This window comes from Stegostoma tigrinum, chromosome 9 (assembly GCF_030684315.1).
Source record: "Stegostoma tigrinum isolate sSteTig4 chromosome 9, sSteTig4.hap1, whole genome shotgun sequence".
Taxonomy (NCBI): Eukaryota; Metazoa; Chordata; class Chondrichthyes; order Orectolobiformes; family Stegostomatidae; genus Stegostoma; species Stegostoma tigrinum.
In genome coordinates this window covers 47,785,195-47,810,387 of record NC_081362.1, presented here as the reverse complement: position 1 = coordinate 47,810,387, position 25,193 = coordinate 47,785,195, and the positions used below count along the sequence as shown (strand labels likewise).

General features: G+C 40.0%; 1 protein-coding gene and 1 non-coding gene across 6 annotated transcripts in view; both read left to right on the top strand.

Moving 5' to 3' along the window:
• Positions 1 to 25,193, top strand: part of sptbn1 (spectrin, beta, non-erythrocytic 1) — a 239,773-nt gene that overhangs the window by 159,778 nt on the left and 54,802 nt on the right. For all 5 annotated transcript variants that reach the window (XM_048536023.2, XM_048536019.2, XM_048536021.2 and 2 more), the window contains 12 exons: positions 3,929 to 4,102; positions 4,590 to 4,681; positions 6,753 to 6,833; positions 6,941 to 7,056; positions 8,290 to 8,402; positions 10,344 to 10,531; positions 11,567 to 11,684; positions 15,660 to 15,818; positions 19,715 to 20,017; positions 20,245 to 20,398; positions 21,504 to 22,374; positions 24,781 to 24,918. In XM_048536023.2, the coding sequence (XP_048391980.1) occupies positions 3,929 to 4,102; positions 4,590 to 4,681; positions 6,753 to 6,833; positions 6,941 to 7,056; positions 8,290 to 8,402; positions 10,344 to 10,531; positions 11,567 to 11,684; positions 15,660 to 15,818; positions 19,715 to 20,017; positions 20,245 to 20,398; positions 21,504 to 22,374; positions 24,781 to 24,918 (2,507 nt within the window). The remainder of the gene's footprint in view (positions 1 to 3,928; positions 4,103 to 4,589; positions 4,682 to 6,752; positions 6,834 to 6,940; positions 7,057 to 8,289; positions 8,403 to 10,343; positions 10,532 to 11,566; positions 11,685 to 15,659; positions 15,819 to 19,714; positions 20,018 to 20,244; positions 20,399 to 21,503; positions 22,375 to 24,780; positions 24,919 to 25,193) is intronic.
• On the top strand, positions 9,821 to 9,924 carry LOC125455247 (U6 spliceosomal RNA). The gene has a single exon (XR_007248192.1). It is a non-coding gene; the product is annotated as a U6 spliceosomal RNA (small nuclear RNA).

Sequence of the window (25,193 nt, the reverse complement as noted above, 5' to 3'; positions counted from 1 at the left end):
CCCACACAACCACTGAGGCCTCAGCTACAATAGACAATAGATGCTGGAGTAGGCCATTCAGCCCTTTGAGCCAGCACCACCATTCATTATGATCATGGTTGATCATCCACAATCAGTATCCTGTTCCTGCCTTATCCCCATAACCCTTGATTCCACTATTTTTAAGAGCTCTATCTATCTATCTAGCTATGATCTGAGCTCAGCAGGCCCACCCCCAGATATGTAGCCTTAATGTACTCCACTATCCCAGGCCTTGAATGAACATATTTTCTATGATAGAAGGCAGGTAAAGCAGCTGAAAATCATTGGGCCAATGATGATAGCCTGACGTCTGGGTTTTATCTTTCAATAGTGTCACCTCTTAATCTCCAGTGGATACAAGTCCAGCTTGTCCAATCTTTCCTCAGAAGAAAATTCCCCATTCCAGTTATTATCCTTGTAAAGTTTGGCTGAACTGCCTACAACACATTTATATCCTTACGTAAAGTGACCAGTACTGTATACAGTACTCCTGATGTATTCTTGTTAGTGAGCTGTATAACTGAAGTATGATAGCTGTATTTCTGTATTTCATTCCCTTTGCAATAAATGATAACATTCAATTAGTTTTCCGAGTTACATGCTGGAGCTGTGTACTAACCTTCTTGTGATTCATACATGATGTGTCGCAGATTCCCACTGTATCTCAAATGTTTGCAATCTCTCACAATTTAGTTAATGTTTTGTAATTCTTCCTGCCAAAATTGACAGTTTCATATTTGCCCATGTTATATTGCATTTGCCATGTTTTTGTCTACTCAGTTATTTATTTCTTTTGTAACTTCCTTATATCTTGTTCACAATTTACTTTTACTTTTTGGTCTGTTTTTCACTACCAGCAAGTACGGCAACCATCCTGTAGTCATTCATATAAATTGTAAGCATTTTGAGGTCTTATCTAAAATCCCTGTGGCACACCACTAATCACATCATCAACCTGAAAAAGACTCATTTATGCCTACTCTCATTTCCTCTAAGCCTGCCAATCTTCTATCCATGCCAGCGTGCTCTCCCTTTAGCTTTTCTTTTTCTCAATAACCTCTGAGGTGATGCATTATCAGATGCCTACTTCAAATCTGAGTATTGTACATCCACTGATTATATTTTATTCAGAGCACGTTACTACCTTGCAGAACTCCAAGAGCTTGGTTAAATGTGATTTTCCTTCCACAGCACTATGTTGAGTCTGCCTAATTGCCTTAAATTTATCCAACTGTCTCACTATAACTTGTTTAATAATAGTTTCTAATGTATTTTCTATGAATGACATTAAGCTACCGAGCCTGGAGTTTCCTACTTTAGCTCCCTCTGTGTTTGAATAAAGGTGTTACATACGGTATTGTCTTAATCTAATGATATCATTTCTGAATCAAGGAAATTTTGGAAAATTAAATGAGCTAAAACTGCATCAATTATCCCACTTTTAAGATCCTTGGACAAGGTCCATCAGCCTGCATCTCCAACCATTCACCTTCTTTTCACTTCCCAATTTGTCCTTACTCCTGGAATTTTACTTGTATCCACTATACTGAAGATTCATACGAAATACAGTTCAATTAATCTGCCATTTCTGTGTATCTGCCATAATGCCATCTTCGTTATTTTACATTACTACTTCTCCAGTGTCACTTTCTAAAGGAGCAACACCTACTTTGCTTACTCTTCTTTATGTATTAACAAAGACTGTTGTGATTTGTTTTTATATTTATGACTAGCTTTTCTTCTCATTCTCTAATATTTCCATCCCATTAATTTTTTGATCATTCTTTGCTGTTTTTCATATTCTGTCCAATCTTCTAGCCTACCTTTGCAACAAAAATATGTCATTTTTTTAGTTTGATGCTATCTCTAGTATTTCTCGTTGATGACAGTTTTGGGGTCTGGACACAAGATATTTTCTTATTCCTTGAAATGTATCTATTCAATATATTCTGATATATTTCCTCAAATGTCTGACACTGCATCCCTGTTGACTTATTTTTGGAGCTAATTTGCCAATTCACTTTGGTCAGCTTGGCTTTCAACCCCCAATAATTCCCTTTATTTAAATTTCTAAAAATAGCCTTGGACCCACTCCTCTCTCCTTCAACTGAAATGTAAAATTCAAGCATACTACGATCGTTACTACTTAGGAGCATTTTCCGTGTAAGATCATTAATTCTATTTCATTTTGCAACGTCAAATCTGGAATAGTTTGCTCTCTGGTCTGCTTAAGAACATGCTGTTGTATGAAATTATCTTGAAAATTTTTAAGAACTCCTCACTGACGGTATGTTTAGACATCCGACTTTTCTAGATTGGGTGGATTAAAATCTAACATGATAGTCAGTTTATCTTACTGATGAGTTGTGATATTTCTTCCTTTATGCTGTACACTTGATCATTTCGTTACTGCTAGGGGGCCTGTATACCACTCCCTTAAGTGACTTCTTGCCTTTATCATCTCTCATTTCTGTTTCCACATCCCTGAATTTATGTTATCCACTGTTTTCATGCTAATGCCATAATTAAATAGCAGAACCATACCTCCACCTTTTTCCTAGTGCCAGTTTCCACCCCCCCCCCCCCAACTGGAACCCCTTTCCCACTTTTTGAGCCATACATTCATCTCTTTAATCTGATATGCTCTGTGGCAGTTTGTATGTGGTTTAACCATAATACAGAGATTTGAGATTAACCTTTTGAGGTTTTGCTTCTTAATGTGAGATCTTGCTCATCCTACTGCGAATGCAGACTTTCACAATAGTGGTGGGATCCTCTCCTTCATAGTTGCTGAGTAGAGGTCCCAAACCTTACCAGTGAACAGGCAATGCAGAGAACAATGTTAATCATCCTGTTATCACCCAGTATTGCCCTACTTTCCTCCTCATAGCCCCCTCTTGGTTTGGATCTTGTACCAGGATCAACTATCGCTTTCAACCTCACGTTCATCTGACAGCTCTGAGGTTCTTTCAACTTTTTTGGATAACTGCAAAGTCTGAGGCTCCTATGCTCCTGCCCTCTGGGCCATCTTACCTGCCTCACTCACACTCACCACTCTTATTCCTCAACACTGACCAAATCAGACAGCCTGACCACCTAAGACGTGTGACTGCTGAGTCCCATTGTCTGCAGTTCAGCCTCTGGCCGATAAACTCTGAGCCAAAGCTCCTCAAACTTCAAACGCTTGCCTCGGCTTTGTTTGATCTGAACTAAACTGACATCCAGCAACTCCCACATGTTGGAACTGAAATACCTCACTAGTCCTGCCATTCTTGATGTGTTCTAAGGAGCTACTTATTTTATTCAATTTTTAACTTAGTTTTTTGTTATGCTTGATTAACCTTACCACCAGTTGCTGTACTATGTTGAACCGCTAACCTTAGGCATGTCATCTTTGCTGTACCTAATGACGTAACTGTCACATGGTGTAAGTTGGGTAGGTGAAGACTAGCATCTGGGATGCAAAGGATCACCAGGTGCTTCAGTTGAAATACAGTGTTGTACATGGAATGCTGGATAAAGATAGGAACAGATATGTGAGACAGCAAAATGGTTCAAAGATTTTGGACAAGAGAATGGGTTTGGCAATCTTGGTTTGACTCGATATTTTGGTCAGTTGACTAATTTTAAATTGGTTACATTTTTTGGGAGACCTAAACAGCACATCCTCTGAAGAAGTTTAGAATTACCAAAGGCCACATCTGGATTTTTGTCTTTAACTGCATGCGTGGATTCTGGAAATTATTGCCACTTTCAATAGAATAATGATAGAGAGCGCTGACAGTTTTGCTGTCTTTACAGCTGCAAACTTTGAGTCAATATTTACGTCATATGTTTGCATCATAGTTCTTTTGTGTAATATTCCACATTTAAGTGCATGTTCCTTTTCTCTTTCTTTGACTACCAGCCCAAACCAACAAAAGGACGAATGCGCATTCACTGTCTCGAAAATGTTGACAAAGCCCTTCAGTTTCTTAAGGAGCAAAGAGTACATTTAGAAAATATGGGATCTCATGATATTGTAGATGGAAACCACCGGCTGACTCTTGGTCTAATTTGGACCATCATCCTCCGATTCCAGGTAAATTCAACAATGCAGTGGATGTTACTGAGATCTTAATGCTTGCCTTAATTATTATTCTAATTCTTTGACCACTTATTCCCAAGAATGATACTTGTATGCCAGAGGATTGTGTTATGAGGAGAAATTCTACAATTTAGGCATGTTTTCTTTAGAATTTAGAAGGTTAAGGGATGAAGTCTTTAAATTACTAAGAAGAAAAAAATAGGGTGGATAAAGATAAAGTATTTCTGCTGATTGGTGATTATAGAAATAAGGATATACTCTGAGAATTAGGGCCAAACCATTCGGGAAAGATGTTAAGAAAGACTTCTACACACAGTGACCACTACATTGACCAAATATGAATATTCCCCTTTTTAAGAAACCAATGTATTTGGAATTGCCGAAATATACTTCCTTTCAGTAGCTCCTTTAGCTTCTGGGAAATGATTAAGTCATGCAACTGAAAGAACCCATTTGACAGGTATTCCTTTTTATTCTCCAGATCCAAGATATCAGTGTTGAATCAGAAGACAACAAGGAAAAGAAATCTGCAAAAGATGCTTTGCTGTTATGGTGCCAGATGAAAACAGCAGGGTGAGTGCTACCAGTGGAATTTTTGTAATAATGTTTCACCATAACAGTGGGTTGGATTTTATCAGGCACATGCTCCTCACCCCGCCAGCCAAAGAAGGGGAGGCAGTGACATATTGATAATGTCACTGGACTAGTATTCCTAAGGCCACACTAATGTTCTGAGGATATCGGTCTGATATCTGGCCATTTCCAGTTCACTGGAGCTTGTGATCTTTAGAATAATCACTAAGTGACCTATTTGATTCCCAATGATCACACTGGATCGCCTTCCTGATTAAAGGATGGTAGACACTTTTCTTGGTACTTCCCATTCTTTATTCCTCAGGAAGTCAGGCCTTTCTGAAGACTGAACGTTTAAGGTACTGTAGTCTTAAATTGAAAATACCCTTAAGAAGGGATGGGTGGGGGGATACTAACTTAAAATTAATTGTGGCAGATGGTGAGATTTGAATTCAATAAAAATGTGGAATTAAAAGCCCATCTAATGGCGACCATGTAACCATTGTGGATTGTCATAAACACTCATCTGATTCACTATGGTGCTTTAGGAAATGAAATCTGCTATTCTTACCCAGTCTAACTTGTACACGTCTCCAGACACATCAGTACTGTGACTCTTAATTGCCTGCAGAAATGGACTAGCAAGCCATTTAATTCAAAAGTATTTAGGAATGAGCAATAAATGCTGGCCTGGTCTGGATTTCCCACTGAATTTTTGTGCAACACACATACCATGTGCACACACCACCCAGCCCACTTCAAGCACACCAGTAGAGAAGCATGTAATGCAGCTGAGTGATTTTTCTTAGTTGAACCTTGAACCTTAATAACAGCATTTTAAAAAAAAATGTTTTGATGGAATGCCTTATCCAAGTCCTACTTGGGTTTTCAAAACAATACCACAATACTCTGTGTTTTCTAATTATGAAGGAAAGTACATTTAATAGGTGTATCATGTAATAGTCTCCTCATTTGGAGATTTTTTTAAAAAACCATTTGTGAAACCCTGTTTTTGTGGTGATTGCATTGGCACTTGGAAATCATGTGAAATTGAATATTTAACTTATTTTGGTTGAATATCTCAGTAAAGTATTCCTTTAGTGTATCCATGTGGTAGATTCATGTATTTATCATGTTATACTTGTAAAGGAATATAATTTGAAGATCAGTTGTGGTTTTACTGACAAAGTAAGGGTGAAAAAAAATACACTCCCAATTCTTAAGTCTTACACATCTCGCATGAATCCATCTACTTAAGTAGATGCAAGTATGCAACCTTTAAATTGCTGTTTTTGGTGTTAAGTAAATTAATTTTGGCATTGGTTTCCATAAAGTTTTGGTATTAGCAAAGGTATGAATACATTAACTCTATATTTGTACTTTTTTTAAACTGCCTTAATTTTACGAGCACCTATATTTTGACCTTATTTGACATCCTGTGTTTAATCCTGATCTTATGCAGTAAAAAGATAGTTGCCTTCAGTAAGAGGGTCTCCACATTTGCTAACTGTCTCTCCCAACAATAAAATTCAGTTATTTTCTGGGTACTATATACCGCTCTTACAGACCAGATCAGGACCCTTCAAAATATTTTAAGAAGATAGTCTAGACCCTAACTTTTTCAAGCAACAGCACAATCTATTTAAATGCTATAGTTAAAATACAAACAAAGTTTAAAAAATACTTAGATTAGCAACACCAATGGAAATCTTAACCAATAATAGATACAGTAACTGTTACTATTAACTGTTACAGTATAGTAACATTCCATAAACACTCCCTTGGCAAAAAAGGTGAATTCAGAAAAGATTTGTCTGACAGGTAACCCAGTATGTTCACCAGAGATGAGAATTTGTGTAAATGATTACAATTCAGTCACAATATTGCAAATGATAAGGAGATTCCCTCTGTAACCAAGTTACCATTCTTTCTTTGAAGCATGATTTAAAGTGTTATCAAAATGACAACCATGAACTGATCTAGCGTATTAATTTTAGCTTGTTGCACTTAATTCTTCAATTTGGTTCTCAAGATAGAAATAAAACCTTACACTTCCTTTTCCTCTCCATAGCTACCCCAATGTCAATATTCACAACTTTACCACCAGCTGGAGGGATGGCATGGCATTCAATGCTGTTATACACAAGCATAGGTATGTTGGCATTGTTAGCTGTAAATGAATATTTAAATCACACAATTTGCATTCATCTTGCAGTATGTACACGTCCATATCTTCTCACTGTTTTATCATTTGCTCAGGCCGGACTTGATTGATTTTGACAAGCTTAAGAAGTCTAATGCTCACTACAATCTCCAGAATGCTTTCAACCTTGCAGAGCAGCACCTTGGGCTTACCAAATTGTTGGACCCTGAAGGTTAGTTTTTAATGGTTCATTTTTAAATCTTAGCATGAAACTTTGTTGAAAGTGTTCATTTAGTGGTTTTGTATAATTTGCTGCTTGAAGCTGCTTGAGGGTATTTCAAGAATGTTATTTGGATTGTGTATTGTTAATTCCCCACTCATAAACAATCCTTTCGTTTCACGAACTCTCCTCCACCTCCATTCCTAGCACCATTCTTCCAAGTTTAATGTTCATAGTAGATTTAAGTTGATTTTGGATTCAAAAATATTATTTGGGTCCTCTCCCTTGTCACCTTTTTGAAATGCGCATTACCATCAATGACCTTCATGGTCACTGTCATATAATGATCCTTAAAATTGGCAATTCCCCTTTATTTACAGTTTGTACAAGCTGTTTTGGAACACTGCTAAGCAGCTAGGTAATACTCAATAACAGTGTGGAGCTGGATGAACACAGCAGGCCAAGTAGCATCTTAGGGGCACAAAAGCTGACGTTTCGGGCCTAGACCCTCCTTCGGAAAAGGGGGATGGGGAGAGGCTTCTGAAATAAATAGGGAGAGAGGGGGAGGCGGACCCAAAGATGGATAGAGGAGAAGGTAGGTGGAGAGGAGAGTATAGGTAGGGAGGGGATAGGTCAGTCCCGGGAGGACGAACAGGTCAAGGGGGCGGGGTGATGTTATTAGGTAGGAAATGGAGGTGTGGCTTGAGGTAGAGGAGGGGATAGGTGGGAGGAAGGACGTGTTAGGGAGGCAGGGACGAGCTGAGCTGGTTTTGGGATGTAGTGGAGGTGGGAAGGGGAGATTTTGAAACTGGTGAAATCCACGTTGATACCATTGGGCTGCAGGGTTCCCAAGCGGAATATGAGTTGCTGTTCCTGCAACCTTCGGGTGGCATCATAATGGCACTGCGGTATACTGCATCCGCTGTACCCGTTGTGGCTACCTCTACATTGGGGAAACCAAGCAGAGGCTTGGGGACCACTTTGCAGAACACCTACGTTCGGTTCACAATAAACAACTGCACCTCCCAGTCGCGAACCATTTCAACTCCCCCTCCCATTCCTGAGACGACATGTCCATCCTGGGCCTCCTGCAGTCCTCCCGAAACGTCAGCTTTTGTGCTCCTAAGATGCTGCATGGCCTGCTGTGTTCGTCCAGCTCCCCACTTTGTTATCTCGGATTCTCCAGCATCTGCAGTTCCCATTATCTCTGATCACAATGGGTAATACTCAGCATTTGTTTGCCAGATGTCAGTGTTGATCACCCTGATGAAAAGTCAATTATTACCTATGTGGTGACATACTACCACTACTTCTCCAAGATGAAGGCCCTGGCTGTGGAAGGAAAGCGTATTGGAAAGGTATTTCAAAAATTCTTGGAAACTATTCTGTATTAATTTGAGGAAGCCGTCCAGTAAGATCGAGAACAGTATGATGTTTTGCAGTGGTGAACTATATAGTGGCTTTTGTAACATGTGAAATTGAAATGTATTGAAGTATAATTGTTCCATCTTAAGTATTTAAATTTCATTATCAATGCTCAGATCTTTTCTCTGCTAATGTATTGAGTCAGCGCTTACAGTTACTTGCCTTATTTTTAGAAAGATATTTTTCTTATTTATTGGAAATGTCTCATCATTCTATGATAGCTTAACTAAGACCATGGACTTACTAGATGGATTTTAACACCATGTGGCCCCATAACAATCTCCATAAACCATAAAATACAGGAGCAGAATTAAAGTATTCAGCCCATCAAGTCTGCTCCACTATTTGATCATGGCTGTTGTTTCTCAAACCAGTTCTCCTCCCTTCTCCAGGTAACCCCTGATCCCCTTACTATCTCTGTCTTAAATACACTCTGTCTTAGCTTCAACAGCCTTCTAAGGCAGTGAGCTCCACAGATTCACCTCTCTCTGGCTGAAGAAATTCCTCATCCTCCCAGTCTAAAAGACCATGCCTTCACTCTTAGCCTGTGCCCTTAGGTTCTCATCTTTCCCAATGGTTGAAACATCATCTTCACATTCAGTCTATCCAGGCTTCTCAATATTCAAGGTTTCAATGCAGTCTCCCACCCCACATCTTTCCAAACTCCATTACGTGTCGACCTAGAGCCCTCAACCGTTCCTCATATGACAAGCCCTTCATCCCTGGGATCATTCTTGTGAGCCTTCTCTAGACCCCTTCAAGGCCAGCAGATTCTTGCTTAAATGCAAGGCCCCAAATTGCCCTCATTGTACCAAATACAGTCTGACCAGAGCCTTATACAGCTTTAGCAGCACATCTGTGCTCTTGTATTGTAGCCATCTTGAAATGAATGCTAATATTGTATTTACCTTCCTAACTGCCAGCTGAACCTGATGTATCCTTAAGAGAAGCCTGAACGAAGATTTCCCAAGTCCCTTTGCTTCAGATTTCTGAAACCTTTCCCCGTTTAGAAAATAGAGTATGCCGGTATTCTTCTTACTAAAGTGCATAACCTCTGACTTTTCCATCTGTCACTTCTTTGCCCGCTTTCCTAGTCTGTCCAAGTCATTCTGCAGGCTCTGTGCTTCCTGTACACTATCTCCCTCTGCTTATCTTTGTGTCATTTGCAAACTTAGCAATGCCATCAGTTCTCCCTAAAAGGTGACAAAGTATTTATTTAATCATTTAGGTTGCTGGGCTTAAAATGTTTGAGTCACCTGACCTCCTTGATCATGTTACCATCACTTAACTCATTCCAAGAAATCTAATTGAATATGATTAACACATTAAGCAATTCAGAACTTTATATAGTGTGCTCGCTTCGGCAGCACATACAATAAAATAGTAATGATGCAGAGATTAGCATGGCCCCTGCACAAGGGTGATGCACAAATTCGTGAAGCGTTCTGGGTGGCACGGTGGCTCAGTGGTTAGCACTGCTGCCTGACAGTGCCAGGAAACCCGGGTTCGATTCCACCCTCAGGCAACTGTCTGTGTGGAGTTTACACGTTCTCCCCGTGTCTGTGTGGGTTTCCTCCGCGTGCCCCGGTTTCCTCCTGTGGTCCAGAGGTGTGCAGGCTATGTGGATTGGCCATGCTAAATTGCCCGTAGTATTTAGGGATGTGTAGATTAGGTGGATTACACGGAGATGGGTCTGTGTGGGATTCTCTGAGGGTTGGTGTGGACTTGTTGTGCTAAAGGGCCTGTTTCCACAGTGTAATGATTCTTTAATCAATGGTGAACTTATTTCCTGATATTGTGCAATATCCTTTTTGCAAATTTGACATTTCATGAGTTTTGTTGCTTTAAAATTGTTCTGTTTTCACCCGTGACAGGTACTTGATTGTGCAATTGAAACTGAAAAAATGATAGAAAAATATGAATCACTGGCGTCTGACCTGCTGGAGTGGATCGAACAGACTATCATTATTCTGAACAATCGGAAATTTGCCAATTCACTGGTTGGCGTTCAGCAGCAGCTACAAGCTTTTAACACATATCGCACTGTAGAAAAACCATCAAAGTACGATTGTTAAAAGTTACTAAATTGCTTCTTAAATTAATGTCAAAAGCCACTTGGGAAAACATAAATACGAGTTGATTATTGAACATTTCTCATAGCTATCTGACTGAGTATACTTACCAGTACGCTGATGTCATAGTGTACAAATAGGGTAAACTGTTCAGAATTTTAACAGAAGAAACTTGGATGGATGACGATAGCTTTTCAGAATAGTTTAATTTTTTTTTAAGTTTGTGGAGATGGGTGACACTGAGACTTGATTTATTACCTTCATTGATCTGTAAAAGCACTGGAAGGATGTCTCCTTCAGGTGATTACTATCATAAATAGACAGTTTCAGAATTTTACCAAACAACAATAAAGGAATGGAATTTTAAGTCTAAATTAGGTTAGTATTTTGTTGGGAAATGATGATGTTTCCATTTTGCTGTTGTGCTTTTCACTACCACTAGGGGCTGAAAGATACTGTAGAATTGGGTTTGCATTCCTACTGATAACGTGTACTGTTAGTTTTAGTTTGCTGGTGATGGAAGGAAATGAATATTAAGTCAGCAGAAGGACTGGCATTCAAGCAGACAGCCCTGTTACTGAATATCCTCAAGCTTTTTAAAAAGTCTTGTCACTGAGTGTGCTGTTTTGAGCTATCAGGACATTGCCTCTTGTAACAAAAATGTAAATGGCATGGAGAAATTCAGCAGGTCTGGCAGCATGTGTGGAGAGAAAGCAGAATTAACGTTTCTTCAGAACAAATGTTACTTGCTCCTAGATTGAGAGTGAGCTTTTCACAATACAAATGGGCAGTTCTGATTTGCCAAAGCTCTCAATTCTTGCCATCGTCAGGAACAATATTAGCTTATTTCATGTATGCCAGGTGCAATTTTCTGGAATTTACAATTAATTCTATCACTATTAAACTTGTACTTCGCCTGTTGAGTTTTGTGGCAGAAACGCTAAAATAATAAAATTTCCATTATTCTTGTGTAATATCTGAAATGATTTGGCTTTTGTCTGATGCTTTGTTTCCTTCTGACATAGGTTTACAGAGAAAGGAAATCTTGAAGTATTGCTTTTCACCATTCAAAGCAAAATGAGAGCAAACAATCAGAAAGTTTATATGCCAAGAGAAGGCAAACTCATCTCCGATATCAACAAGGTAATTATGAAAAAGTGTTCATTTTTGTTTTGCTTCTTTCTTGAAGGAAATATATTTAATCTTGTCAGAAGCCTGTTGTAGTTTGTACAGGCAACTACATCTTTTGAGTAGGCCTAGCATTTATTGCACCGCTGGTTTCTGGGTTTTGCCCAAGATGAGAATTCGGTTGAGTGCGTTAGCATCAAATAATACAGTAGAATTGCACAGAGATAAGTAATTTAGCCATCAAGCCTGCATGGCTTTTCCAGAGAGCGATTTAGTTAGTCCCACCTTCCAGGTTTGGAGACTGTGAGGACAGCTGATGCTGGAAGCTAGAGTCAATAAATGTGGAGCTGGAAAGGCACAGCTGGTCAGACAGCATCCGAGGAATAGGGAAGTCAACGTTTTGGGCCAAAACCCTCTGCCAGGACTGATGGAGGAAAAAATGTTAGTTGAGGGTGTGTATCCTCCTGAGTACAAAGCAGTAGTGGTCCCCAGCAGGTCTGGGACAGGGCTGACCGCAGGGAGCGAAGGTGTTGATGAATGGCTGCGAGAGTGGAGCGGAGAATCCACAGGGAAAACCATTTCTGGATGCCCTGGAGGTGCTGTAGATAGAAGTTGTCATGATTGGGTCCAAATTGCAATGGTGGTCTTGTTATTTGGAGTCCTTGGGGGATAAGCCAGCTACATAGACAGGCACTGAGGAAGGGCATGTGGCTGTCGTAGCAGGATTGCTTCAGAATGTGGTCAAAGAGCTTCAGGGCAGAGGAGATAACCAAGGGGAGGAATGCAGTGGGAGAGAGACATACTGAGCTCTCTTGAGAGGGAGGAGGAAATTCTTCAAAGTGGCCCAAAACATTGACTTTCCTGCTCCGCGAATGCTGTGCTTTTCCACCTCCACATTTATTGCCTGTAATCCTACTTTCCACTTTTCTGATCCATCTCAGCAAATTTCTCTCCGCGTGTTTATTGTATGCCCTTTTGAAAACTACTGTGAAATCTGAACGTGCCATGAAACACAGTGTATCCCAATCCCAATTGGTTATTGTGAAAAGAAGTTTTTCATTATATTGATTCTGGTTTATTTAGCAAATAGTTCAGATCCATACCCTTTCAGCCTTGGAAACGGATTTCCTTCAGCCTGCATAATTTTTAACACTTCTACCAAATCTCTTCTTGACATCAATGTTCTAAGAAAAGCCTATCTAGCATTTCCAGAGTACTCACGTAGTTGTAATCCCCCATCCTTGGAACCATTCTAGAAAATCACTCTCCGCTTATTCCTAAATCTTCACTTTCATTCTAAAGTATGGCTGTGGCGAATTGGACCCAATACTACAGCTTGGACAGAATTAGTGTTATCGCAGGTTTATCATAAGCACCTGCCTTTTTCACCCTTCCTTAATTTATAAAGCTCAGGATTCCCATGATCTGCTTTCTTAATCTGTCATATTAGCCTTAAAAATTTGTGCGTGAATGCCCCAGGTGCCTCTCTTCTGACACCACCTTTGAAATTGAACCAGTTGGCATATATTGCCTTATCCCATTTCCAAATGGTATCCTATGATGGAAAGTATACAGCAGGAACAAAATTTAGGTGAACGTAAGGAAAGATCAAGAATAGATGGTAGATAAATGCTTGATCATGACCAGGCAGTACAGCATTGGAGAATCGTATTTCTTCTAATATTTGTGTTTTTTTTAAACAATAGCTGCCTGTTATATTGCCTTGTGTTGTCTGTCATCCCAGTGCGTTTTGATTCCCTACCACTCCTTTAAGATACTGTTAAAGCCATGAGCTATCTCTATGATCACACCCTGGGTCTCAGTATCATAAGATATGGAAGCAGAAGTAGACTATTTGGCTCATAGAGCTTGCCTTGCCATTCAGTGAGATCATGGCTGATCTAATAATCCTCAGCTTTTCTGCTTTTTCTCCACACCCAGGATTCACGTACTGATGATTAAAAATTTGTCTATGTCAACTACAAATATATTTAACAGCCTAGCCGCTACAGTAACCATCTATACTAAGGAATTTAGCACTTTCACTATCCTCTGAGAAGAATTTCCTTCTCATCTCTATCTTAAAAGGTCGATCCTTTGCTCAGGGATTATGTCATCTGGACCAAGACTCGCCCACTACGGAAAATAACCATTCTGCGTCTATCCTGTCAAATCCTCTAAGAATCTGTGTGTTTCTGTAAGGTCACATCACATTCTTCAAAGCTGCAGTGAGTACAGGCCCAGACTACTCAACCCATAGGAAGTACAGAAGATCAGAGGGACCTTAGGATGAATATCCACAGATCTTTGAAGACAACAGGACAGGTAGATAAGGTGGTTAAAAAGGCTTATGGGATATTTGCCTTTATTAGTCAAAGGGTTGAACGGAAGTGCAAGGTACTTATGATGGAGATCTATATAACGTTAACTAGGCCACAGTTGGTGCACTCTGCAGTTCTGGTCGCCGCGCCATAGGAAAGATGTGATTACTAGACAAGACACAGATGAGAAACAGGATATTGCCTGGGCTGGATCAATTCAACTATGAAGAAAGACTGAATAGGTTGTGTTTATTTGCCTTGGAGCAGGGAAGGCTGAGGGGGAATTCTGATTAAGGTATACAAAATTCAGACAGGCCTAGGCATGGTAGTTAGGGAGAAAATTTTCCCTTAATAGAGGGGTTAATAACCTGGCGTGTGGGAGTTTAAGTTAAGGAACAGGAGGTTTAGAGAATAGAGGGAACAACAAAATTCATCCAGAGGATTTTGGGTATCTGGAACTCACTGCCTAAAGTTATGGTAACCCTCAAGACATTTGAGAACTATTTAGCTGGACAATCGAAATGTCAGAGCATTCAAGGCTAGTGGCCAAATGCTGGAAATGTTTGCTGACTAGCACGGACACAATGGGTCAAAGGGCTTCTTTCCATGATGGAAAAACTCTGACTCCACTCGTCCCAGAGCTGCTCTGTACTGAAAAATTATTATTTCTGATGCTATCTGGTTGAACACACAGGAACAAGAATAGGCCTTTCAGGATCTGTATCATACTGTCATTCTGTTAAATCACAGTAGATCTGTATCTCTCTGCCATTTACCCGCCATATTCCTCGATAACTCTTACCTAACATGCCTTTGAAAATTTGTTGACCCAGCATCCACAATCTTTTCTACGGAGAGTGTTCTTTATTCCTGGGTGAAAAAGTAATCTTTAATCTCTTTCATAAAAGCCCTTCCTTACTCACTATGTCCAGCCACAGAACATCTTCAACGATAAAAGATTTGTGCAAAACATGTTCCATTATGCATCATATTTTCCCTTTGGAGGTTAATTAACTCGCCCAAGCTGCCATCATCACCAAACCCTGTTTTTATGCAAAAACGTCTGCATTCCAGCTCAACCCAATGACGCATCTGCTGATCGAATATAAATAGAGGATGACAATCCTTCGTTTAACTATAATGCTGTGGTTTCTTATTTTTGATTTAAATATCAAAATAACACAATACGTATGATAAAGGTTGACAGCAAAGTTTTCATTTGAGCATTGAATTCCTTCAGTAAGAATTTTACTTGAATGTTTACACCTCCTTTTAAATTGCTTGGAGTTGATTGTTATCCCACAGAAGTCTGAAATTATGGCCTTTTTTCCACCCACAAAGATTTCAAATTTCTGTTTTACTGAGGCCCAGTAGCATTTGCAAATCTTTATGGGGTTTTGGTTGCAATTTAGACTCTCTCTGCCTCTCGTCTTAGCATTGATTTATAAGTTTCTGATGGCTCCTTTGTATTGCTTAGTTTGTCTCCACATGACGAGTCACAAATAACAAAACTTCACTTGAAATTTTTTTTATTTTCAACCACTTTCATCTAATATTGGTAGCCTTAATTTTAATGGAGAACATTAGTTATTATTCATTTTGATTTTAATATAGTTGTGAGTAACTAATTCATTAAAGATTGACAAGTTACTGAATACCAATCTTACAGGCCTGGGAAAGACTGGAAAAAGCTGAACATGAACGAGAACTGGCATTAAGGACTGAGTTGATCAGACAAGAAAAGCTGGAACAACTTGCACGTCGATTTGATCGTAAAGCTGCTATGAGGGAAACCTGGCTCAGTGAAAACCAGCGCCTTGTTTCTCAGGTGATGTTTTACCCTAATTACAATGCACTGCGCAAATAGTATAGTTTTAAATCAATTCATTTTGTACACGAAACCCTCAGGGTTTTAGAATGCTATTATAATGCTGAGAATTAAATGAGAGTAAGGGTGAAGGCTGATACTACCATTCTTAATTTAATTATTAAGTAAACTGCTGCTTGTACATAAGATGATCTTTGTAAATACAAAGAGCTCTCTCTTTTATTACGTAAAAATAAAATTCCTTACCTATGTTTAATAAAACTCACATGCAGCTAATAATATATTATCACTGATAATATTCAATTCGGAACAAATACCACAGTCAAATGTCACAAAAAAAAACAAACAATTTCAGGTGCTTCTTGAGGCTCCAGAGATTTTTTTGCTGCCCAAGTTCGGAGCATAACAACTCTTGCAGTCTACCTCTATATAAGCATCACTAATACGGTGGTACACAAAAATAAGGAGACCTGTGATCATGGATTTTTTCTTCAGTGCCTGATTCCAGAACTTCTGCACTAATGGTAAAGTGATTAATAATCGTTCCCTACTATTATTGTCCATGTAGAAAATTTCCTGTCACTGATCATGGGTTGTTTGGGTTCTTGTGTGGTTGATGAGCTTGATCTTAGAGCTACATCCCTGACCACACATTTGCCATGTGTTTCTGGGAAATGAAATTGGACTCTGGCCTTGAGTATTAGCGTTCCTTCTCTGTACTTTCTGTTGCCAAAGAGTATTCTCAAAGACACAAAAACAGTAGTTGCTGGTAAAGTTCAATGGGTGTGGCAGCATCTGTGAAGAAAAAAAATCAGACTTAACGTTTCTGGTCCGGGGACCCTCGGAACATCTGATGAAGGGTCTCTGGACCTGAAGATTTAACTCTGATTTTTTTTCTTCACAGATGCTGCCAAACCTGTTGAGCCTTTCCAGGAAGTACCTGATTTACAGCACCCACAGTTCTCTCAGCTTTTATTTAGTGTTCTGAAAGAACCGTGTACCTTTGAACAGGAGATTCCTCTGAGTTTCTTCTGACAAGGGCCTCCCATGTGTTGATATCAATGTTACATTTCTTGAGGTAAACTTTCAGAGAGTCCATAAAGTAGTTCCCTGGCCCTCCTTTTATTTGAGTGCCTTCCTTGAGCTGGGCAAAGATTTGCTTAGGCAGTCAGAACACAGGCATATTAAGCATGTGGCTGACTCAATGGAAGTTGGTTTTTGATGGTCATGATCTCATTGCTGGTGCTGTTGGCTCCTTACAGGGCACCGATGTGAAAAATCTGTCTCAAAGAGCTATGGTGGTACTTGTCTGGGGACTTGAGGTGCCATCTATACATCCCAAATTTCAGAGCCATGTAAAGAGTCAGAAGGGCAACTGCCTTAAAAACAGGGACCTTGGTATCCATACAAATGTTTTGGTTATCGTGGAATCCCTCCAGTGTGGAAGCAGGCCATTTGGCCCAACAAGTTCACACTGACCCTCCGAAGAGCATCCCACTCAGACCCACCCCCACCCTATTCCCATAACCCTGCATTTCCTGTGGCTAATGCCCTATTCCAATAACCTTGCATTTCCTGTGGCTAATGCACCTAACCTAAACATTATAGGAAACCGAGCATGGCTAATCCACCTAACTTGCACATTTTTGGACTGTGGGAGGAAACCGGAGCTCCTGGAGGAAATGCACGCAGAACATGCAAACACCACACGGGCATTCACCAGCGGTTTGAATCGAATCTGGCCCCCGATGCTGTGAGCAACAGTGCTAACCATTAAGCTACCATGCTGCCCACAGTTATCAAAGAATCTCATCCTGAGACATTCCAAGGTGATGGCTGTGGATTGCATGCTGCTGTGTTGGACCTCTGCATCAATGTCAGTTTTAAATGAGAGGTGGCTCCCCAGGTAGGGGAAATATTCCACATTTGGAGGATTTTCTGTTGATCTAAATGGCAGGATTAACCAGACCCTGCCCTGGGACCGTTTGATAAAGGTCTTGAGTCTTTCTGAGATTGAGGCTGAGGCCAATTCTTTGGTATACGTCTACAAAAGCGATAGGCTTGATGATTCTCTTCCACAAAAGCAGAGGAGATGTTATCATTCCAATATTGAATTCCCCAAGCAAGTTCAGTGTTCCTTTTTCTCTTGAATTTCAACCGATTGAGGTAGAAAACTTCTCCATCTCTGCAGTAGACAGTGCCCACACCACTGGAAAGCTTGTTCTTGACAAGTTGAAGGATGATGGCAATGAAGATGGGAAAAAGGGTGGGGAGATAAAACATGCCAGCTTGACCTCAAAGTATTCGATCATAGTATTGTTGGAGAGAGCTGTCACCAATGTCTAGAGGAGATGGAGAATGCTGATAAATTCCTCCTGACAGCCAACCTTTGATAGGATCTTCCATAGCACTTCCCGACTGACTGATGCAAAAAGCTTGGCCAGGTCAGTGAAGGCCCACAGTTTGTATGGAAGCTGCACTGACTTTCTGGACAGATTTCTTCAGAGACTGGGAGAACGTGCCCAGTGAGGATTCAGGGAATGATCTTCCCAGCAATGGAGAGTAGGCAGATTCGTCAGTAATTCCAAGAGTTGCTTTGTCTCCTTTCTTGAAGACAGTGGTGATAGTGACATTTCTCCTGAGGTCAGGAATTTCTTCTTTGTCCCAGATTTTCATGAACAATTGAAAGAGATGACAGGTAAACTGTGCTCCTCCAAATTTGAAAATCTCCACTGGAATCCAGTACATTTGTGCAGCTTTTCTATTCTTCATGTATTTATGGCAACTTCAGCCTCTGCTATGCCAGCTAGTTGTCTAAGATAATGTTTGGTGAGCTGTTGGGGGATTTCCTCAAACATGTCCTCTTCTACAGTTGTGTTCTAATTTAGAAGTTCTTTGACATGTTTTCTTCATCGAAGGCTGATGTGTTCTCTCTCTCTCTCTCTCTCTCTCTCTCTCTCTCTCTCTCTCTCGCGCGCGCTCTCTCTCTCTCAACAGGCTATTTCCTTGCTTACACATCAATTTAGGTGTTGGGTCCATGTATTGCCTTGATGGCAGTGGAGAAGCCCCAGGTGTTATGCTTGTTGGTAATAAATTGCAGCTCCTCAGTTTTCTAAGACCACCATTGGTTCTTGATTTCCCCAATTACTCTTTGTAAATCTGCCATTGCTGTTTGATGAGTTCTTCTCTCTGCCTTGCTGTCATTGTGCCAGGCATGGAGAGCTTTCCTCTTGATGTCAACGAGGTCTTGGATGATGGAGTCATTCTCTTCAAACTTGTCTTTGTGTTTCCTGGTCTTATAAACAATTTTTTTTAACAGCATGAAATGATGGCTGTCTTCAGCTCTTTGCAGGTTTCCTCCACTCCATTGCCTTAAAATGAACACTTTGGAGATTTTGGTGAAGACAATGCTGGAACTATTGTGATTGTCCCACAATCAGTAATAAGTTCCTGATCCTGAAACATAGTTTCCCTCACCATGTTGCAAACTTGCTGGTTAAATTATAGATTGTAGCGATGAATGAAATTGTCGTATTAATTAATTACATATTGTAATTGATAGAGGAAGGCAACTATTTATTATCTTGACTACCGTTCGATGGGTTCAGGCAAGAAAATTCATAATTTTGAGGTAACTGAGTAAAATTGAGAAAATCTTGTGTTCAGCCACATACCTTTCTATAAAAAAACTTGAAATCAATTGTGCTACAGTGTGATGCAACTGTTTAAAGGTTAGGGTTTTTAAAACACTTTTTAATCTTCTTTGGTAGGCTTCTGAAAATAATGTATACTTCATTAATCTGTACCCATCCATTTTGCTGTACACACAGATATCAGTCTTTTTGAATATTTTAAAATGCCATCATCTAATATGACTTCTAACTGTTGTGCCACAGGACAATTTTGGTTTTGATCTCCCAGCTGTGGAAGCTGCTACTAAGAAGCATGAAGCTATTGAGACAGACATTGCCGCTTATGAAGAGCGAGTGCAGGCTGTAGTGGCTGTGGCCAAGGAGCTTGAAGCAGAGAATTACCATGACATCAAACGCATCACTGCAAGGAAAGAGAATGTGTACAGACTGTGGGAATACCTGCTGGAATTACTCCGAGCTCGTCGTCATCGTTTGGAGATGAATCTCAACTTGCAAAAGATTTTTCAGGAAATGCTGTATATCATGGACTGGATGGATGAAATGAAGGTAGAGAAATCAACTTTTCCAATGTTGTAGAGGTATACTGTGGAATTTATTTACATAAATATAACTAACAAATGAATGCACCCAAGATTTTTTTTCAATACAACATGTACAAAATAGGTAATTTCAAATTCCAGTTTAAAAAATGTATTTGATGCTTTATGAATCCTTTTTATTGATTCTAGTATATTTATCATAATACTGAATGGAAGTTGTTGAAATTATTGCAGGTTCTTTTGCTGTCACAAGACTATGGGAAACATTTACTTGGTGTTGAGGATCTCCTCCAGAAACATACACTAGTCGAAGCTGATATTGCTATTCAGGCTGACAGAGTGAAAGTTGTCAATGCTTCTGCTCAGAAATTTGCTTCTGAAGGTGGAGGTATGTTTTAAGCTCTATCTCTTTCTGTCTTGACTTTTTAAGTATTATTTTGGGTGCCAAAGCAATGGCTCAGTGGGTAATATGCTTTTTTGACAAAGGACTGAACCTTAACAGAAATCGACTAAGTGTCATGTTTTGAGAGATTCATAGAGGGTTACACACTGTGAGCCCTAGTGAGTTTTCCCATACTATCCTCCCAAACCTGCTTCATTAACTATGCACTAGACCCAATGGTGCTCCATTCATCGTAATCTCCTAATTTTCATGTCAGAAATTGTTGACATCTAGTTTCTCTCCGGTAGATGGGAGAATGAGATTGGCACAAATAACAATGAAGTGAGATGGTGTAGTAATGAGAATTCTATATAGGACTGTTGCTATTCATTAGAGAATCTCATTCAATACTTGGGTAGAAAATGGGACTTCTTGCTCCCATTGAAGGAAGCTACCCATTGCTGATCTCATGAGGTTATCTCAACTTTCTCATCAATGCCCACATCAGTCTCTGCCTTTTGAAGATTCTGCACTGAACAATCAGTGCAGACCAGAAATGCATTTGGTTTCCCTGAAGGAGACAGAGGAGATGAGAAATCATGTTTCAGTTTCCTAATTGTGTGTCCATCGTTCCTGCTGAGAAAGACACATGATGTACCATTGAGCGATACTGGAGGTAGAGTTAAACTCTGATTTGTCTTTAAAAGCTCGCAGCCATGATGACAATGAGGAAAAAATTGTAAAATGCTATGAAATTACACATTGTTAAATTTAGAATCTTGTAAGTCATATTCACATAAATAGGAAACTGGATTAACAGTTTTGTTTCACAGCTATTTTAACGTGTTGTTTTGTGGCCCCTTTAAAATGACATGGCTTGTAACCTTGTGCACTAGTCATTGTCGTCTTCAGTCTGATTTCCATTCATAACTAATGCGGGGCTAAAAGAAGCAGAAACTTAATGAAATAATTGTTTAAGAAATGGTGGGAGTCCCAGCTAGCATACAGGATTCTATACTGTTGCTGTACAATTAAACTCAACTGAAGTGGGTTGTGTTGGTAAGTTTATGAACATGCTGAAAGAGGCATTTTCTTCTCCTCCCCCCTACAGGCTACAAACCATGCGACCCGCAAGTTATTCGTGATCGTGTGACCCACCTGGAATTCTGTTACCAGGAACTTTGTCAGCTGGCCGCCGAGCGAAGGGCTCGTTTGGAAGAGTCCCGACGCCTCTGGAAGTTCTTCTGGGAGATGGCAGAGGAAGAAGGCTGGATCCGGGAGAAAGAGCAGATACTTTCATCAGCTGACTATGGCAAGGATCTGACAAGTGTGATTCGTCTTCTCAGCAAACACAAAGCATTTGAGGACGAAATGAGTGGACGGCGTGGACCTCTTCAACAAACAATAAAAGAAGGTGAAGCAATGGTATCAGAGGAGCACTTTGGATCAGAAAAGATTAAGGAGAGAATTAAAGACATTCAGGAGCAGTGGGCCCACCTCGAACAACTGTCTGCAGTTCAGAAAAAGCGATTGGAGGAAGCTGCTAATGTTCACCAGTTTAAAGCTGATGGTGATGATATTGATGTGTGGATGCTAGATATTCTGAGGATTGTCTCCAGTAATGATGTTGGTCATGATGAATACTCCACTCAAGCCCTAGTGAAGAAACACAAAGATGTTGGTGAGGAGGTTGCAAGCTACAGACAGATCATTGATGCACTACATGAACAAGGACGAAGTTTGCCTGATGAGTATTACAAATCACCAGAAATAGAAGGTAGATTAACTGATATTGAGGAGCGTTATAAAGAGTTAGCAGAACTGGCCCGTCTTCGTAAACAAGCCCTCCAGGATGCACTGTCTCAGTATAAGATGTTCAGTGAAGCAGATGCTTGTGAATTATGGATTGATGAAAAGGAGCAGTGGCTGAACAGCATGGAGATCCCAGAAAAGCTTGAAGACCTCGAGGTTATCCAACATAGGTAAGGAATAAAGTGTTTACATTATGAAAGGTAAAAGATGGTTGATGATTCAAGGCCCATGTTATAGGAGATGTGAATGAAAATTGAAATTGAAATTAAATATTCTAGAACATAGAACAATACTGGCCCTTCAGCCCACAATGTTGTGCAGACTTATTATCCTACTAAGGTCAATCTATTCTGCATATCCTACATTTTACTATCGTCCATATGCTTATCCAAGCATCGTTTAAAAGTCTCTAAAGTACCTGACTCCACTACCACTGCCAGTAGCACATTCCACACGCCCACCACTCTGTATGAAGAACCTACCTCTGACGCTTCCCCTATAACTTCCTCCAATCGCCTTAAAATTATACCCGCTTGTAATAGTCATTTCTGCCCTGGGAAAAAGGCCTCTGACTATCCACTCTTTCTATGCCTCTTATCATCTATACACCTCTATCATGTCACCTCTCATCCTTCTTTGCTCCAATGAAAGAAGCCCTAGCTCCCTCAGTTTTTCCTCGTAAGACCTGCCCTCCAGTCCAGGCCGCATTCTGCACCCTCTCTAAAACTTCCACACCTTTCTTGTAATGAGATGACCAGAACTGAACACAATATTCCAAGCGTGGTCTAACTAGACCTTTATAGAGCTACAGCATAACCTCACGGCTCTCAAACTCAGTTCCCCTGCCAATGAAAGCCAATGCACCATACGCCTTCTTTGCAATCCTGTCAACTTGGGTCACAGCTTTAGGAATCTCTGGGCGTGGACTCCAAGATACTTCTGTTCCTCCACACTGCTGAGAATCCTGCCGTTAACCCTGTATTCTGATTCAAATTCGACCTTCCAAAATGAATGACTTCACACTTCTCGGTCAGAGGTCGGCAAACCTAAAAACAAGAAGAGTTTTTATTTAAATTTGCTCAAGAACTCAATATCTGAAGAGCTAGATGTTGTTTGTCAAATGCCAATAATAATGAAAAGTATGATATAGATAAATTTCCAGAGCATTTTAAAGGATTTTATAAGAAACATGTTATTGGAATGATGCTTTCTCATAAGTACGTTGGCTTGGAAATTTCTTTACTCGCTGCACCTCTCTCAGTAGAAAGTGCCCTGAATGGTCAAACTACTTATAACCACAGAGTCAGTCAAGCAGTGCTAACAGTTCTCATGAGCTGTTCAACAGGACCCTACAGAGTTGATCTTTTTATGAATCTAGACTCTCAGCCAGACGTGCTTTGTGATACCACTTTGTTTCCAGAGAATTATGAATAGGTAAATTACATTTCTAGCAGTTCAGCACAGTATGGGAGTTAGGATATTTTGTTACAGTTGTATAAGTCGTTGGTGAGGCCACACTTGGAGTACTGTGTACACTTTTGGTCATCCTGTTACAGGAAGGGCTTAGTTAAACTGAAAAGTGTGCAAAGAAGATTTGTGAGGAAGTTGCTAGGACTAGTAAGCCTGAGTTGTAGGGAGAGGTTGGCCAGGATAGGACTTTATTCCTCAGAGCATAGGAGAATGAGGGGTGACCTTACTGAGGTGTATAAAATCATGAGGGGCACAGATAGGATGAGTGCATATAGTTTTTGCCCCATCGATGGGGAATTGAAAACTAGAGGGCATAGGTTTAAGGTGAGAGGGATACATTTAAGAAGGCCTTGAGGGGCAACTTCATGCAGAGAGTGGCATGTATATGGAATGGGCTGCCAGACAAAGTGGTTTTTGATTATATTCATTGCTTTCCCAAAGCAGTGGGAAGTATAGATGGAGTCACTGGTTGGAAGACTGGTTTACAATCTGGACCCCCAGTTGGTTGGCCACCACTACATTTGAATAACCACCCGTTATTGTTCAGTGATTAACTGCGCGGCTGTTGTTTTGGGTTCCTGAGTTATCAAGTTATCAAATCTCTGTATCTTTGGCCTGGATTGAGTTATCTGATCACTGTTGAATTCTCGATCAATGTGTCCGAAAACCTTTGGTTTTGAGAACTGAAAATTTGGCCAATATTTCTCTCCTAATGCCTATTCAATGACGTATCCTGAAACAGTGTGCCACAGTGCATTATGTGTGAGCATAAGACTGAGCTAATCTGACCTATCTCCACAAATGGAGCCTACCAGTACTATTTACCCTAGTTCATATATTGAATACCCACTGTGGAAGAGTAGCAGAAAGCTCTGAATAGCATTGACTTCCTTTTGTTGCATAAATTGCTTTATTCACTTGAGGAAAAAGAAGATAGAAAGTTGGAGACAGAATACGTTATGTAAATAAAGAAGTAACTAAATATGAGATTTTCTATATGTTCCCAAGCTTTTCTTATTAATACCATGCAATATTTTAATTTTTTGAAGAATTAGGGAATCAAGCCCATATTCAAACTCTTGATTTTTTTCTTATTTCTACCTCAGGTTTGAAAGTCTGGAGCCAGAAATGAACAACCAAGCTTCTCGTATAGCAGTGGTAAACCAGATTGCTCGTCAGTTGATCCACAGCGGGCATCCCAGTGAAAAGGAGATCAAAGCACAGCAAGATAAGCTAAATACAAGGTACGTTTTGCACCCAAAGGATATTACTAATTCAAAAATAGAACTTGATTGAGAAGTTCTGTGAAAAGAACTATTTTTGCATTGAGCACCCATACTTATAGAAAATCTTTTGTCTAGTTTTATGCATGATTATGATTTTACCAATCTTGGTGCATATCCCCTGAAGTAGCATTCCTGCTGGATGCTTCTAGAATGCTTATATAACATTGAATTTCTTTGCTACCATCTAATTCGAGCTACCACTAGTTATATTGGCTAAATCAGTCAATCAGTCC